The 15,658-nt window shown below is 41.9% G+C and overlaps 1 protein-coding gene across 1 annotated transcript; it reads right to left on the minus strand.

Moving 5' to 3' along the window:
• Positions 1 to 908: 908 nt before the first annotated feature.
• On the minus strand, positions 909 to 14,418 carry LOC108664326 (dual specificity protein kinase splA-like). The gene is made up of 11 exons (XM_018150897.2): positions 14,369 to 14,418; positions 13,902 to 14,088; positions 12,375 to 12,538; positions 12,057 to 12,174; positions 11,830 to 11,870; positions 11,236 to 11,322; positions 10,370 to 10,500; positions 9,705 to 9,832; positions 9,114 to 9,308; positions 8,673 to 8,855; positions 909 to 8,103 (listed from the first exon to the last, which is right to left on the minus strand). The coding sequence occupies exons 2-11, from the start codon at positions 13,996 to 13,998 to the stop codon at positions 7,943 to 7,945; spliced, it is 1,305 nt and encodes a 434-aa protein (XP_018006386.2). The 5' UTR covers positions 13,999 to 14,088; positions 14,369 to 14,418; the 3' UTR covers positions 909 to 7,942.
• Positions 14,419 to 15,658: the final 1,240 nt, after the last annotated feature.

The raw sequence follows: 15,658 nt of genomic DNA on the forward strand, positions 1-15,658 counted from the left end.
GGGCGATATTGACAAGCCAAGAACATGACAAGAATCAGCGACAGGCAAAACTGCGCTTATTCTTGAACACCGACTCTACTATACTACTAAACATTCAATGTGCGGTAGATTCCAATATCAGAGATATTTTGTCACGACAAGACTCGCACGCGCCCACGCTGTGCTAGGCTGAGCAGGACAGTCAGTTGAAGCTCACCTCCCTTGCTGAGATCATCCTGGTTACTGAGCGAGCAGCGATGCTGTTGAGTGTTGACCGCTATCTTCCTACGGCCGTGGTCATTAGTTACAGCGCAAGAAGCGCACGACTGCAGGTTGACTTTAAGAGCATATCACTTCAACGCCGTCAACGCTATTCGTACTCGAGTGTTTGGAGAATCGAATAACCGCCTGTCAATCAAGCGTTAACTTTATCAACAGATACTTTAGTCGTCGCCAATGATATTCGTACGTAAATGTCAGGGAGATAAAAATTCCTGCCAGTGAATCAAGGGACAACGGATACTATATACGTTGTTAATGCTATTCGTACCAAGAAGCCTAGTAACAAGTTCCCATCATTGGACTTGGGGTTACATTCTCTCGCCCATGCATCAACATGATGGCTCGCAAGTGCATCAAGGGTAAGGCTAGTTTTCATGGCGTAATAAATGTGCGATGCAAGTCGTCTGATTTATTCCTTAGTCTGAATTTCGTTCCTGATATTATTAAGCCTTTACTAGCGCGATGTTCGCTGTAGATCTCTGAACAAAAGCCATTGTGAACTTCTGCTTCATAAGTGAAAACAAAAAATAAGAGGCTGACGGTTAGAAAAATTAATTTAAATTCGACAAATCTGTTGCTCTGACGCCAAGATGTAAGAATTACTCGGTACTCTACTACATAATTTGTATAGGGTATTAAAGGTGATCAAAGTTCAGCGAATTTATTCGTTTCCTAATAAATGAAAAATGCACATGGCAACACCTAAGAAGTAAGTTACAAGACACCATTCTAGAATAAATACAAGTTTCGGCCACCAAATTACGACGAGACGGAAGTCTCCGAACAGGAACACACTGGAACTTCACTAAATGGGAATCTGCGCTGAATTCCCAGGAACATCTAAAAATTATTTTTAGGCGCGTGTAGAGAAAGAAGAATTTTGGAAAAAATGCGGTGACTTAGAAATACAAACGAAGTCAAAACAAACAGGACGTCTAACAGACATAGAGACGAGAACGGCCGTACAGAGTACAATTGGCCTAACTCAAACACGCCGCAAAACGACCAGTCATAACAACAAACCGTTTAGACGAATCACTATCCACACACGTGGATAAGGACAAATCCACTCGTTAATATAACCATGAATATAATTTCTTTTTGGACCAATACGCACCAGATTAGTACTTATATTTATATCATTACCAACGCAAAGGTAATTAACAAATGAAAGTGTCTAGGTTGAAAAAGGAAATATTTTTTCGACAGGGCTTTTGAACCAACATGCAATATTCATTCTTACGAAACTTTTGAACGGCGCGTGACGTATTAACGCGGCACAGAACATTTCAAGTCCAAAATTCATGGCTGTCAGGAGTCGCACTGCGAGAACCAAGAAGATGATCGCAGAAATGGTTAAACTTGGCCAGAAATTAAATGATTAAATTTGACAAGGAATCGCGCGGTACGTGACGATTGATTTATCACCGCGCGCTAATTTTCAGAGATTGATTCTCTGAAAATTATGCTAGCAAATGGAGACTGGCATCAGCGAACTATGTGTACACTAGTAATGGCAAGTACAGCCGAGCCAAATTTGATGTGTGGATAACTCTAGTTCATTGGAATGAGAGAAGTAAATAGATGTCGAGATATTCGAAATGAAAAGTATACAAAATATTTCGATATTGATTCGCAAAGGACAAATACCAAAAATACGAAAATTATCAATGGCTAACAATTTTCATACGGCAAGAAAATCTTGGTCCAACAATACTTGTTTTCTTAAACAGCAAACCATACACACCGAGTTGTCCGTCGTCTACTTTGATATGAACGAGTAGAGAAAAGCAAGCTTCTACCAGACACGAGCACGCACACAAGCTGGACAAGATGATGTGACTGCCAAAACTGCACATGAATGGAATGACAACTTTACTACACTTAGTGGACTTCGTTAAGATTTCTTAACTTTGACACGAGATTATGGTAGAAGGCGAATAAATTTAATTCTACAGCTCGAATTAAACGACGAGACAAAGTACCATAACCAAATAAACCTTCAAAGACGCGTCGACCAGAGAACAGAGTTCCTCAGCTACGTTTGTACACGTGACACGTCGAAGTTGGTAGTGTTGCTAAATCTCGACAAGTCAAAGTTGATAGTGTTGCTAAATCTCGACACGTCAAAGTTGGCAATGCTACTAAATCTCGACACGTCAAAGTTGGTAATGCTGCTAAATCTCGACACGTCAAAGTTGGTAATGCTGCTACATATCGACACGTGGCAAGTCTAAGTAATGCACAAGACAAAACGAGGTCACCCGCGAACGACAAATTGCAAGCAGATGACACACGGGCGTAGTGTGAATTACACTAACTGGAATCGGTAGCAATTCAAGATTTAGTTAATCAGTAGCGTTATGGAATCTAAATCATTAGCGAGGATTTGAAGAAACTGACAATAGTGTTCAGTGCATATACTAAACTTTTAGGTTCAAGTTTAAAATATAATATTGCGCAGCAGAATCACAACACTTGCGCCTCAACCATCGACACCACACCACCACCCGAGACGCCTTCCTTCGAGTTTAGAAACTTAGATGACGCACATAACGGTGGCTACAACACACCAATAAAGGACACGCTATTTCTAAAGCATCTTAATCATTAGAACCTTATAAATATCAGCAATAAGTGGTAATGTCCGAAACTTGCTCACACTGTTGACATCAAAACTGAGATGAACTTCAAAATAATGAGACAACACGGAACTATAAATCTGACGACAATCCACGCAGAGCAACCAGTAATTTTCTGGTAAGACAGCAAAATAAGTTATAGGTCTGCCGCGATGACAGAGATCACAGTTCTAAGAAACACTGCACTACACACCAAGCCAAGAAAATAAATAATAGAGTGAGCTCTGAGCAGATCAGAGCAAGGAAACTCAACAAGCTTTCCAGCATGAAATTCAGACCAGAACGCCAACAACAGATCCTATAGTTCAGGTGCAGCACAAATAAAAGTTAACACAAATCAAGATTGTTACTAAGGGATAAGAGAAGAGGAAGATTGTGATATTATCTATTTGAGCTTCCTTTATTAAACTACGTCGTCAATGAAGCAAAGATTTTGTACTACAATGAGAGCAACAGACATGGTAACTGATTCGTCTTCAGGCTTCAGGATTTGGCGTGCGTACTCGAGTATCTGGAGTTACTGTAAATGTCTGAGCTAGAACATTCCAGAGGCGCTCTGCTCTACACAACGTCTTGTGATCACTCTAGCGACATCTCCTTCTGGAGTGAACATTTGAATTTCAAGTTTCTGATTCTCGGCGAGAAACAGAACTTGAATGCCGTTAGGTGCAAGGTTTATGACAACAGGGGATGAGTGAAGTCTGGTGTACAGGTTATGACAACAGATCATGGGTGAAGTCTGGTGTAAGGGTTATGACAACAGATCATGGGTGAAGTCTGGTGTAAGGTTTATGACAACAGTGCTTGTATGTACGAGTGCCTGGGTTGTAGTGAACCACAGCATGGTGGTCAGAAGACTGGCGAGACTCTCACTGTAGTATAAAGTCTTAGAAAGGACCAATGAGCATCACTCATTGAAGCACACCTAGGAACACGAGAGAGCTATTCTGAAACATCCAACACGTCGACTGCTTGGACAGCGACAACAGGAACGGTAATTCAGTAGTTACCCCTGTTGCTGCTACTGCTGCTGGAAATGGTTACGAAGCTAGCACGTCAAACACGCACAGAGGAGCAGCCAATCAAAAATTTCAGTCGAGTTCAAAAATAAAATATACCAAGAAAACATCACTACATCTCCGCTCATACGTCGAGACGCGTAATAGTCATCGTCCTCATAGGTACAGATTATTCCACTGTTGATAACAACCAAATTTCAATGAAAACTCTGCAAATATTTGCCAATTACCTAGATATCATCAGAGCTATATTAGAACAAAACTACCTACATTTAACAAAATCGAGCAGGATTAGCACGCGCAAGCGAGTGCTTAGAGTGTCAGTGAGGTTCAACTGATAGTGAGCTACAAAGCTCACTTTAGTTAGCCTAAAAGGGGACTCACAGTGAGCCCCAGTATAATAAAGCAAATCAAAGTAATTGCATATCACATTTATCAGCAGCAGCAGTAGCAGCAGCAGAGTTCCAAGTAAAGAGCAGTAAATGGCGCGTTCAGAAGACGTTTTCGCCCACGCAGTAAACCTTATGCTCTAGAATTTACAAAAATAAGTCTTCATTCGGTTACTACTTAAACGAAGTCGTGAGAGATGCTTAAACGTAATGGTAGGTACATATTGACATCCTGTGACATCACACAACGCATTTGGTTTTATATAATAAATAGAATTTCTTAATAGACAGCCATACTCATAAGAATAAGTGTAAACCTAGTCAGCCGAAAAAAACACGGCCCGTTGCGCACCATACAATACGTGAGAGTCCGGATCTCAACTCAATACTCAAATTTGAGATACACTATTTTACTAAAATAATCATTATAATACAGCCTTCTTGTCGATGATACCTGCAAATTAACATCCGTGCAATACAGATGATGCAGCAAACCAACATCCATGCAATGTAGATGATATATATGTGCATCAAAGTAACATTCGATGATGTTGTCCAGAAGGACGCGAAAGTTTGCCTCAGATACATCGATGGCCCCGAGATACACACCATGAGGAGATAAGGAAGCCACAATACTCCCGTAGGTACTGACAAAGCAAAGAAGTAGCAGCAAACAAGGCTATCTTACACTGACTTATTGCAGGGTTCTGTCACAAGCGAGTGTGTACGTGACATATTCATCAAGGAATTAGCTTATCAAGAGAGAAACACCGGCAAAACAGCCACTATGTATACCGAGGTAAATACAGCTTAGAAATAACTCTTTATTATATTTATTCCTTCAGTAACGTCATGACCTTAATGCGAGGGCTTCAAACGACGAACTCAAGTATCGAATGAAATTTTTTTACAAGTCAATATTGAGATGAAGATAATAAATTAGATTAATTCCCATTAAAAGTGCTCATTTATTCGTACGGTTTGCAAATAACTAAAACTAAAAGTTCTCAGACTTTCTCCACTCTATTTTGGTCCTTATAATACACCGTACTACAGTTATTCAAATTACATAAAGATTATGAAAGAAATTGAGCCTATGAACTCAGGCTATACTGCTACTTCCATGCGTCTCCGACTGGAGAGTGATGCCCAATCAGAGGCAGGGAAATCTCACAGACAAATAAGAAGAAGAATAAAACTTTAGCAGTAAATGACTTACAACCTCGCATATGTTATTCAGATAAGAAAAAGTAAATAAGGGCGAATTTTATTAAATACCTTTTTGCTTCATAGGTGGTAACGATTTTCAATCAACCGAAGGAAAGACTCAGGTAGCTGTTACATGCCAAGATCTAGTGTCATCAATTGCATACGTCAATTGCAGAATATAAACTTGGGCATTATTCTTAACAGAACTGTGTTCCGTGAAAAATCCGTAAATTTAATCTAGCAAAACTTCAAAAATATATAGTATGTCAAAGCGGCTGATCGAATGATGCCCAAAATTGAATGAAAATTTTCACACCATAAAGTAAAGTAAGAACTGTTCACACCGTAAAGTGAAGTATGAAATGTTCACCCTATAAAATACGAAATGTTCAACCTATAAAAAAGAAATGTTCACCCTATAAAAAAGAAATGTTCACCCTATAAAAAAGAAATGTTCACTCTATACATTAGTGGAGTAAGAACTAATATAACAAAAAAAAGAAACAAGGATCGTTAACCCATCCATTGACAGGAAGCCCACAGAGGCGAACACTGCCCGCCATAAAGTCTACATGCTTAAGGTTGCCGTGGTTCCTTTTCTTCTCACTTAATTTCTAACATCACTGGAATCTACGGAACACTACGCACGACAACCAAGCATACAATACATAAGAATTAATGAGTGACGAAGCTTAAAGTAAATAGACGACCGAGGCCACTTTGTACACATGCGCTACACAGCACACAATATGCCAACAAGAAACTAATGAGAGACAAAATCACTTGATTTATATAAGCAAATATATATAGATATATTTATTTATAAAGGTATATTTAATAATTATTTACATCAAGAGTTCAAAAATTCAAAAACTCGAACAGAACAGCAGCCGTAGCACGAAGAGAACAACACACAAAGAAGCTCAGCAGCGACGGGACGCGCGTGCAAATTTCTTTAAGAAATTAACGAATTAAAATAAGCTCAGGAGTGCGTCCAGAGCGGGACTACACTGAACTGAAAACATAGCTTCTGTTTATTATATGCCAAATTAAGAATTCAGGCGTCACTGAGATGAAAAAAGCGTAAATTTCATGGCACGCCAGAGTATCAATTCAGTTTTGGGTAGAAATTCTGCATCTTGGCTGGGTTAGGAACTCGTGATTTGGAATCAAGGAAAATACACATTAGACTCGCATTGCACAACTTTTCATTCATATGGCTTCCTCAACACAAGAAATGCATTATCAAAAAACACCAATGAAATAGTTCGGTTAGGGAAGAACAGGGACAGTAATAACACCAGCTGCAATGCTGGTGCATCGTTATCACTGAAAACTCGTTATTGATAGATGACTTAAACTGGATAGCTGCCATTAAAACTTCAACCGACAAATTCTAATCAAATAATATCTGTTAAGGAATGCAAGAGTGATGAAACTGCACTCACTAGAACGCACGTATATATTTGCTAGCGCACCTCCATCGCCACGAGACAAATTAATAAGAAAGGACTAGGATACATCGACACGAGCACAGCAAGCAAGGAGGGAAACTCAGTGATTGCCCATTAGACGCAATCATCCAGCACCAGCGTGCAGGTAGAGCAGTAAACATTACGGCCTTAACATTACATTATTATTCTTCCGTTGACTTACGGCAAACAAGTTGTCAGTTTTGTTCGTTCATTCCAAGTAATAAGCATTGCAGAAGCGTTTTCATAATCCACGTATAAGCGAACATACTACCAATGCACCTATCGAACTGATTAATTTTCACATCGTAGCCTACAGTCATGGTTCTCTATTGCAACAAAAATGGGCCCTCTAGAGATGCCCACTACATGACAACCCATACACGTGTTAATCACGTCCTTAGTTTCCAAGCGTTCCAGATCCTAGCGCCTCGGATTGAGGAAGCTGTAGACCCAAACCAGAAGATACTTCGTCGGGGGCTCACTGCTTTGTTATCAACCTGACTCAACATTAGAATTGGCTTATCAGATATAAAATGTGTAAGATTTGTAAGTATACAAGCCGTCTGTGATATGGAAAAAAATTTTCATACGACTCCAAACACTGGTCATTATTTTTCATAGGTTCAAGGCGAGTGTACTGTAGTTAATTGAGTGTACTGAGTACTGAGCCGCGAGTACCCAAGAGTTGCAAAACGAAATTTGTCTCATTTCAGATTCGTGTATTTAGTATAAAAGACGTGGCGACTGTGATCAGTTGTTCCTGATATTGATAGGTGGCAGGACTTGGCGAGGCAGACACGACGACATAAATTGTAGTTATACGACCAAATCCTCACGTCGAAATTAACTTCACATTCAAATGCCGGTGTGTTGCAGACCACACGTTGTTTCTAGCGTGACTGTTGATGTCACACGTTAAGTTCAGTGTGACTGGTGATGCCATTAACTTAGTGTGCTGGGTGATGCTGCTTCTCGATCTCCTCGACCCTGAGTGCCTTGCCCCCAGGCAGCTGGGGCAAGGCCCCTGCCTGCGCCTGGGCCAGCACGTCGCCCCCCAACAGCTGCGCTAGGTTCAGACCACCGGGGGGCACGGGGCTCTGGCGGCAGCCTGCAAGCGACACGCAAAATTACAGGCCTGGTCGTCTGCAGTTATTGCAGAGAGTACCATGAGTTTGGGGGAACGATTTCATGGAAGTTTTTTTAATATGATAAGATAAGGGGGCGAATTTCAAAAAATTGTTGTCCATGTGATGAGCTTCGCTAATTGTAATGTTAGCGTGGGGGCATGTCTTGTAAAATAATCTTCCCTATGAGAAGCTAAGGGGGCGAATTTCAGGCAAATGTCATTAATAAGTTGAGTTCAGTGGTAAATATGAACGAGTTCTCATTGATATCTGCTCAAACGTAACAAATGAGACATCAAAAGAAACACTAACAGTTTGATAGCCCATAGTTCATGAAGAGTTTTGGCACCCTGACATTATCTCACTGAAACTATTATCTACAAAAGTTAATTGTCAGTTATTAGAAGAATATTCTTTCTGGATGATAAAAAAAGCTTTCCTTGAATGAACCCACACGCTTATTTCGAACACAGAATTATTTCAAACATGAATTGTCCACTGATATAGGGCCTCAAGCAAACTAAGAAACATATACACAGATTAGGTTACTTACCAGGAGTTTTGAACATCATTTGTTGTTGAGTAGTGCACGGAATGTTGTTATTATTGTTGTTGTTAGAGTTGTTGTTGTTGTAGAGCGGGTGAAGGGAAGAGTTCATTGCTGAGCGATGCATGGCGTGCTGAGGCTGTCCTCTCAGCAGGTGCTGGTTGTAGCTCGGTGCGTGAGACAGCACTCCTGCAGCAACAAGAATACCACATCAAGTTATATTCTACGAGCTCGTAGCAATATTAGTATAATCGTGGCAAGCGCACTGTGGTGTAAGTCGGTGGGAGGCTCTTAGTCAGAAAATTCAAAATTTTATGTAAAGTTTAGTTTTCAAGTTGAATCAATGTACGTCCTTTTTGCCTCAAGTATTTGAGCAAAGAATAACAAATAAAACTTTGAACTTAAATAGGAGAATGTTTAGAAGCAGCAAGAAGTGATAGTACTAACCCATTGCAGGATGGTGGTGGCGGAGGTTGAGGTTAGGCATGGTGTTGGGTGGGGGTCGATGGTGGGGTTGAAGGAAGCCTCCAGTGTTGAGGTGGGGGTGACCAGGAGGAGGGTTGCGCATCATCCCCGCCATGTTGGGGTTACCACCAGCGTTCATCACAAGTTGCTGGCTCTTGGGTCCAAGTAATTGGTTCCCTGCAGTACAGTTAACGATTATGATGATGATATTTTATTAACACATTCAATTAGCATTCAATAATAGCTTAAGATTAGCAGCATAGCAAACAACACAGACGATTGAATTAGCTATGAATTTTTCGAATCGTAAGGAAGTAAGTTACTAAAACTAAGAATTGTGAACAACTGCACATCATACATATGACATTGTGAACAACTACACATCATACATATGACACATCATATGAAAAGAATGACAAATTTTTCTTCGTTCATTTGTATAGAAATCCATGCTCAATGTTCTGGGTGGCTTGTATGTGTGTGTCATACATGCAAAGTTTCAAACAAACCACGATATGAATATTCAAAAAGTAAATAAAAAAAAATGAATGGAGAAGTGAATGAAGGTTTTACCGGGATGGTGCGAGATGGAGGATGGGTGAGGGTGAGATGCGATGTAGCCGCTCGAGGTCGTGGCGATGGAAGACGCAGCGTTGCATGGCTGCTGTTCACCCAGAGCCGTGGGCGCCGCAGTTGTAGACCTAAAAACATACAAATACTTTCAATTTATCTTTCTTTCACTTCTGCAGTAAGTTTATTAAATACTTACACTGCCATACTAAATAAATTACATTTTATATTAAATACTTACACTGTATTAATTACTTACACCGCCTGGATTTGATACAAGATCCAAAGTATATTTTGAGACCAGCAAACCCGGTAGCAGTTAATGATCTAATTCATGGAATGAAATGAGTACAGGAATAAAGGAGCTTGCAAACGGCAAGAAGTGGCGGCCAATACAACTTTAAAATACCATCACTACTTACCGTGCTATTAGCCTCGTATATAGGCTACTTCTGGCCTGTAACCTTGTATGTTAGTCCAGTAGCAAGATATTTAGAAGCATGGAGGTACCTTGTATACAAGTCCAGTAGCACGATAATTAATAGCAGTTCATTTGAAGTGGTACTAGCCACTACTGACCTACTACTGACCCAGCCTTACATGTTCAGAACGTGCACATAAATAAGGCTAAAGGTGCATTAATACATATTAAGGTTAGCGTGACTCACGCTTCGTTGGTTTTATCAGCAGCGGTCTTATCACGCGCGCTCTCGGCCGTCATCTTGCGCATGACGGACGTGGGTGTGAACGCCAGCGGCGACTGAGACTTGGTCGTCACGCTCTTGTTGGGCGAGCTTTCCTGCGTGAGAAATGTGTCGTTATTATAGTGACTTAAGTGACGTGACGTTATTAGTGACTTTATAAACGTGGCATTATTACAGTGACTTAAGTAACGCGACGTTATTAGTGACTTTATAAACGTGGCGTTATTAGAGTGACTCAAGTGACGTGACGTTATTACAGTAACTTAAGTGACGTGGCGTTATTACAGTAACTTAAGTGACGTGACGTTATTACAGTGACTTAAGTGACGTGGCGTTATTACAGTGACTCAAGTGACGTGGCGTTATTACAGTGACTTAAGTGACGCGACGTTATTACAGTGACTCAAGTGACGTGACGTTATTACAAACATGGCGTTTTGACACTTGCTTACAGCAACTTAATTAACTTAATCGTGTTTAAAAATTTAATTAATGGCTTGTTGGAGTCGATACACTTGCTTAGATTCAAGCTACTCTGTAAAAAACTGAATGTTGGACTCGTATTTCGTTACCATAATGACAATCAGTTCTCGGCTTGATAAGGAGATGCAAAATTATCAAAATTCCAAGAAAGATTCCCAAGAAAATATCAACAGGATTATTTCTACTCATCAGAAATTTGTTCAATCAGAAGTTCGAATCTCGTTGTACCTCCTCACTTTTTCCTGCTGCCGGGGACTTGTTACCAAGTTTTGAAAATTGGAAAGCATTGACAGCAGGTAATATACACGTAGCACTATAGTTCACTTAGGGTAATTAAGGTTTGTTACCTTAGGGGCTGAGGTGAGTGCAGTGGTGGTGACCGGCATGGAGGGGTTGGGGGAGCGACCTCGTTCAGAATCTCGCTTACGGTGTTTCTAAAAAAAAATGGAGATGGTAAAGACCAAGTAATTTGAATGAACTTGCATTACTAGAAAATCGTAATGAACCAATGTAAACGAAATAAAGAACTTGCTGAAATAAGTATAAAGGCATGAACTTTATAGAACCTTTACATGAGTACAATTTTATCCAATAACCATGGTAACACTTTTCAGGTCATCTTTAGAAAAAAAACTTCTGCGAAGTGCTACAAAACAACGAATAGTTGCGGTTTTATGAGACCAGACTTGGGTCACTTCAGGATATATGATTTCACTTCTCAAGTCACGTCATACTCTTGAAAGCCAAATCTAATAATGCCCTGCCCTACTAATCAAATCTAATAATACCACTGCTAATTAAATCTAATAATACCATTGCTAATCAAATGTTATCATACCCTTACTAGCCAAATCTAATAATACCCTTACTAGCCAAATCTAATAATACCCTTACTAGCCAAATCTAAATTCTAGCGGGGCTGCACTTAAATTTGATCTTACAACGTAGGGAAAATAAACAACGTAAGCCGAGCCTTCGAGAACTGAATGCGTTTTCAAAACACGAGGTCATTTCTTGAAGTATTACACTGAGTGGTATTTTATGTAGGATAATAGTACGCATATCATCAAATAGTTCTATTTAGCAATACTAATATATACTACATAGGTTGAAACTGTGTGTTGATAGGCTCATAAATTGTTGTTGTGAGCGAGAGCAGGCAACTCACTGAGGGGAGAGAGGCGTGTCTGGGCCATGGCAGGGTGTGGGGCGAGCAAGGTGTTGTCCCCAGGGTTGGGGGAGAGCACGCGGGGGGACACGGGGCCGCTACCCACGCACAGTCCGCCCTGTAAACCAGCAACACCATTAGGCATAACACCAGTAACACCATTAGGCATTAGCACATTAGCACCAGCAACACCATTAGGCATTAACACCATTAGCACCAGCAACACCATTAGCAATTTCGCACCAGCAACACTACGTCTCCAAGCCCCAAATTCATTTAGGGCGTCATAGAGCGTATAAAAATGAATGCAGGCCTCACCTTGGCAGTAGGAGAAGGGGACAGCTGGGGCCGGTGGGCCATAACGCTGGGCTGTGCCAGCACCTGCAGGGCCATCAAGACGTGCTCGCGCTGTGCTGCGTTCAAGGCTCCGTTCTGCAGCTGCGACACGAGCTGAGCGTCCGACGTCTGGCCGCTCATCACGCCTGTGTCATGAACGGGCGTTAGGAACGTCAGGGGCAGGAACGTCAGGGGCATGAACGTCAATTACATGGACCGTTATGGACCAATTATATGGACCATTAAATGGCTCATAACAATCAGCACTCACGCTGCAGGATGCTGAGGACTTCAGGACGCAGCCCACCAGCAGGAGGGACGCCTTGTGCTGAGGGCGGCGGTGCAGAGGTCGCGGAGCCGCCCCCCATGCTGGGGTGGGGGCTTCTGGTGCCAAGTCGTCCCCCTACCAGCTGCTTGATGGGGTCCACGGTCTGCTGTTGCTGCTGCAGCTGCAGAGCCTGCAGGAATAACGACAGTTTTACTCGGTCTTCTTATCTATATAACCTATAGGACGTAAAGGAGCGTCAGGAAAGGAGCGTCAGGAAAGGAGCGTCAGGAAAGGAGCGTCAGGAAAGGAGCGTCAGGAAAGGAGCGTCAGGAAAGGAGCGTCAGGAAATTGTCCTACCGAATAAGAACAATATCAAGCAAAGCGTCTTGAACAAAAGAAACAACAATGCTGAGATTAAGTAAGGCGGGAGCGGTCATTAATGCACCAATGATATTTTCGTACAGATTAAGAACAACATTGATGTTCCTCTCTAGAACATAATATTTTCGTATAGAACAAGAACAACATTGATGTTCCTCTCTAGAATCTTGCATATGAGATCAGGACACGAGGCGAGTAGGTATCGTGGGTACCGGCTTTATTGTACTACGTAAGATATTGAAGAAAATTTTGCTTTCGTCTGGGACTAAGAGACTATAACTAAATGAAGGCAGCACTACCACCTAACACAGCTAAATGGAGGCAGCACTACTAACTGAAGAATGTTTAAGTAAAAATCATGTCAAGCGTCATACGTCTCAAGTAAATATCACAGTGAACATTACTACAAAAATATCAGATAGGTATTCCAAATAGCTGCATATTTGTTAAACCTTTAATAAAAAAATTTCTTCATCAATAAACAGCAGAATTCGAAGTAATTATGTGGACCGTTATGGACCAAATATTCAGACCGTATATTATATGTATGGACTGTTAAGGCCCAATTATATGGACCGTTATGGGCCAACTATACGGATCGTTACGGCCCAATTATATGGCCCGTTACGGCCGAATTTTATGGCTGGTTACAGCCCAATTAATTGGCCCGTTACGGCGCAATTATATGAACCGTTATGGATCAATTATATGGCCCGTTATAGCCCAATTATATGGCCCGTTAAAGCCCAATAATATGGCCCGTTATAGCCCAATTATATGGCCCGTTAAAGCCCAATAATATGGCCCGTTATAGCCCAATTATATGGACCGTTGAATGGCTAACAAAAGATAGCACTCACGCTGCAGGATGCTGAGGACTTCAGGACGCAGCCCGCCAGCAGGAGGGACGCCTTGAGCAGAGGGCGGCGGTGCAGAGCTTGCGGGGCCGCCCCCCATGCTGGGGTGGGGGCTTCTGGTGCCCAGTCGTCCCCCCACCAGCTGCTTGATGGGGTCCACGGTCTGCTGTTGCTGCTGCAGCTGCAGAGCCTGCAGGAATAATGGCAGCTTGATTCGGTCTACTTATCTATATAACCTATAGGACGTTTAGGTTATACTTTTTGATAGGTTATATAGAGGGAGGTTAGTGTAGGACGTCCTCGTGCATGGTCATCNTAGGACGTTAGGTTATACTTTTTGATAGGTTATATAGAGGGAGGTTAGTGTAGAAAGTGCTCGTGCATGGTCATCCATATAACCTATACTCCTATAGGACGTGTAGGTTATAGTAAGCTCAGCTAAGCAAACTCTTTATTTAAGAAGATCGCACCTGTTGCAGGAGCTGCCGTTGCTTGAGTTGCTGTTGCTGCTGAAGCTGTTGTTGTTGCAGTTTTTGTTGCTGCTGTTGCTTCTGTTGCTGCTGCAGGAGTTTCCAGAGCATCACCTCATGACTGTGCTGAGGGTAATGCGGCCCAGGCACCTGTAGCGTGGCCGGGGCCCCGGGGGGCCCATAACTGCTGGAGGCTGAGGCCCCATCACCGCTGTTGTTGACGAGCACTGCAACAGAGGAGTAAGAGTCACTGCACTGCAACGGAGGAATGAGAGTCACTGCACTGCAACGGAGGAATGAGAGTCACTGCACTGCAATGAAGGGGTGCAGTTCGTCACTGCACTTACGAGATAAATGGGACAATATTCATTACGAGTTGATATCATTGATCGTTCAACAGGACATGGCTGGTGAGTTGAAATAACGCTTAGTAATGAAGGTTATGACAACAAAAGATGGCTGTAGAGGCAGCACTCACTGGACAGGAGGTCGCGTTCCGTCAGGGCGTTGGGCAGGGAAGGCTGGCGAGCTGCTGGAGCCTTGGACGTCTCCTGGCTACCGTCCCGCAGGAACTGCCCAGCACCAACATGTGTTATGAGCTGGTGTGTTGTGTTGTGGTGTGGTGTGTTGCGTTGTTGTCTTCTGGCGTATTGTGCTCTGGAGTGTTGTGTTATGGTGTGTTGTGTTGTGTTCTGGTGTGTTGTGTTGTGGTGTGTTGTGTTCTGTATTGTCATACTGTACAGTAAGTGCAACAGCCACAGTAAGCAGTAAGTTAAGAGCTCCCTTGTTTATTGCGGAGTGATCATCTTTTAGACGCGTCTCCTAAATACTTAAGCAGTAAGTCAAAGCTATGCATCACAAGTCTCTCAATTGAGCTTATAGTAAAAGTACGTACGTAATCAAAGGGTTGAAGTTATGTATCAAGTCACAGGTGAACGTCAATTAGAAATATGTAAGCGAATGTTATGCATTACAAGTCTCAATCAAGCGTCAATAAGTTAAGCTATGGACGCTCATCCATGTACAAGAACTGGGCGGCTGGCTCTCAGCGCCTGTCACAATAAAAATATCTATCTAAAGGATACGCCATGTTAATTGATCATGTATCTCCACCGACGTTGAATGAAAAAATGCTAAATTAACTTGTAGTTTCCTCTGCTTTTAAATTTCTTGATGAATTTGCGACTGAAGCAATTGAACCCTCTACCGCCTGACCTATGTAACCGGAGTAATATTGTCACGCGCCTTCTTCCTAAAATTGATATGTTCTAGCGAGCGCAAAATGACTTG

The sequence above is a fragment of the Hyalella azteca genome, unplaced genomic scaffold, assembly GCF_000764305.2.
Source record: "Hyalella azteca isolate HAZT.00-mixed unplaced genomic scaffold, Hazt_2.0.2 contig17640, whole genome shotgun sequence".
Taxonomy (NCBI): domain Eukaryota; kingdom Metazoa; phylum Arthropoda; class Malacostraca; order Amphipoda; family Hyalellidae; genus Hyalella; species Hyalella azteca.

Excerpts from the sequence above, each read along its gene's own strand:
- LOC108664326 (XM_018150897.2), bottom strand. The coding sequence starts at position 13,998 with ATGGGGGGCGGCCCCGCAAGCTCTGCACCGCCGCCCTCTGCTCAAGGC. Across the intron at positions 12,175-12,374 it reads CCCCTTCTCCTACTGCCAAG|GGCGGACTGTGCGTGGGTAG; the intron begins GTGAGGCCTGCA and ends GCTGGTTTACAG. Across the intron at positions 8,856-9,113 it reads CCACCACCATCCTGCAATGG|GAGTGCTGTCTCACGCACCG; the intron begins GTTAGTACTATC and ends TTGTTGCTGCAG.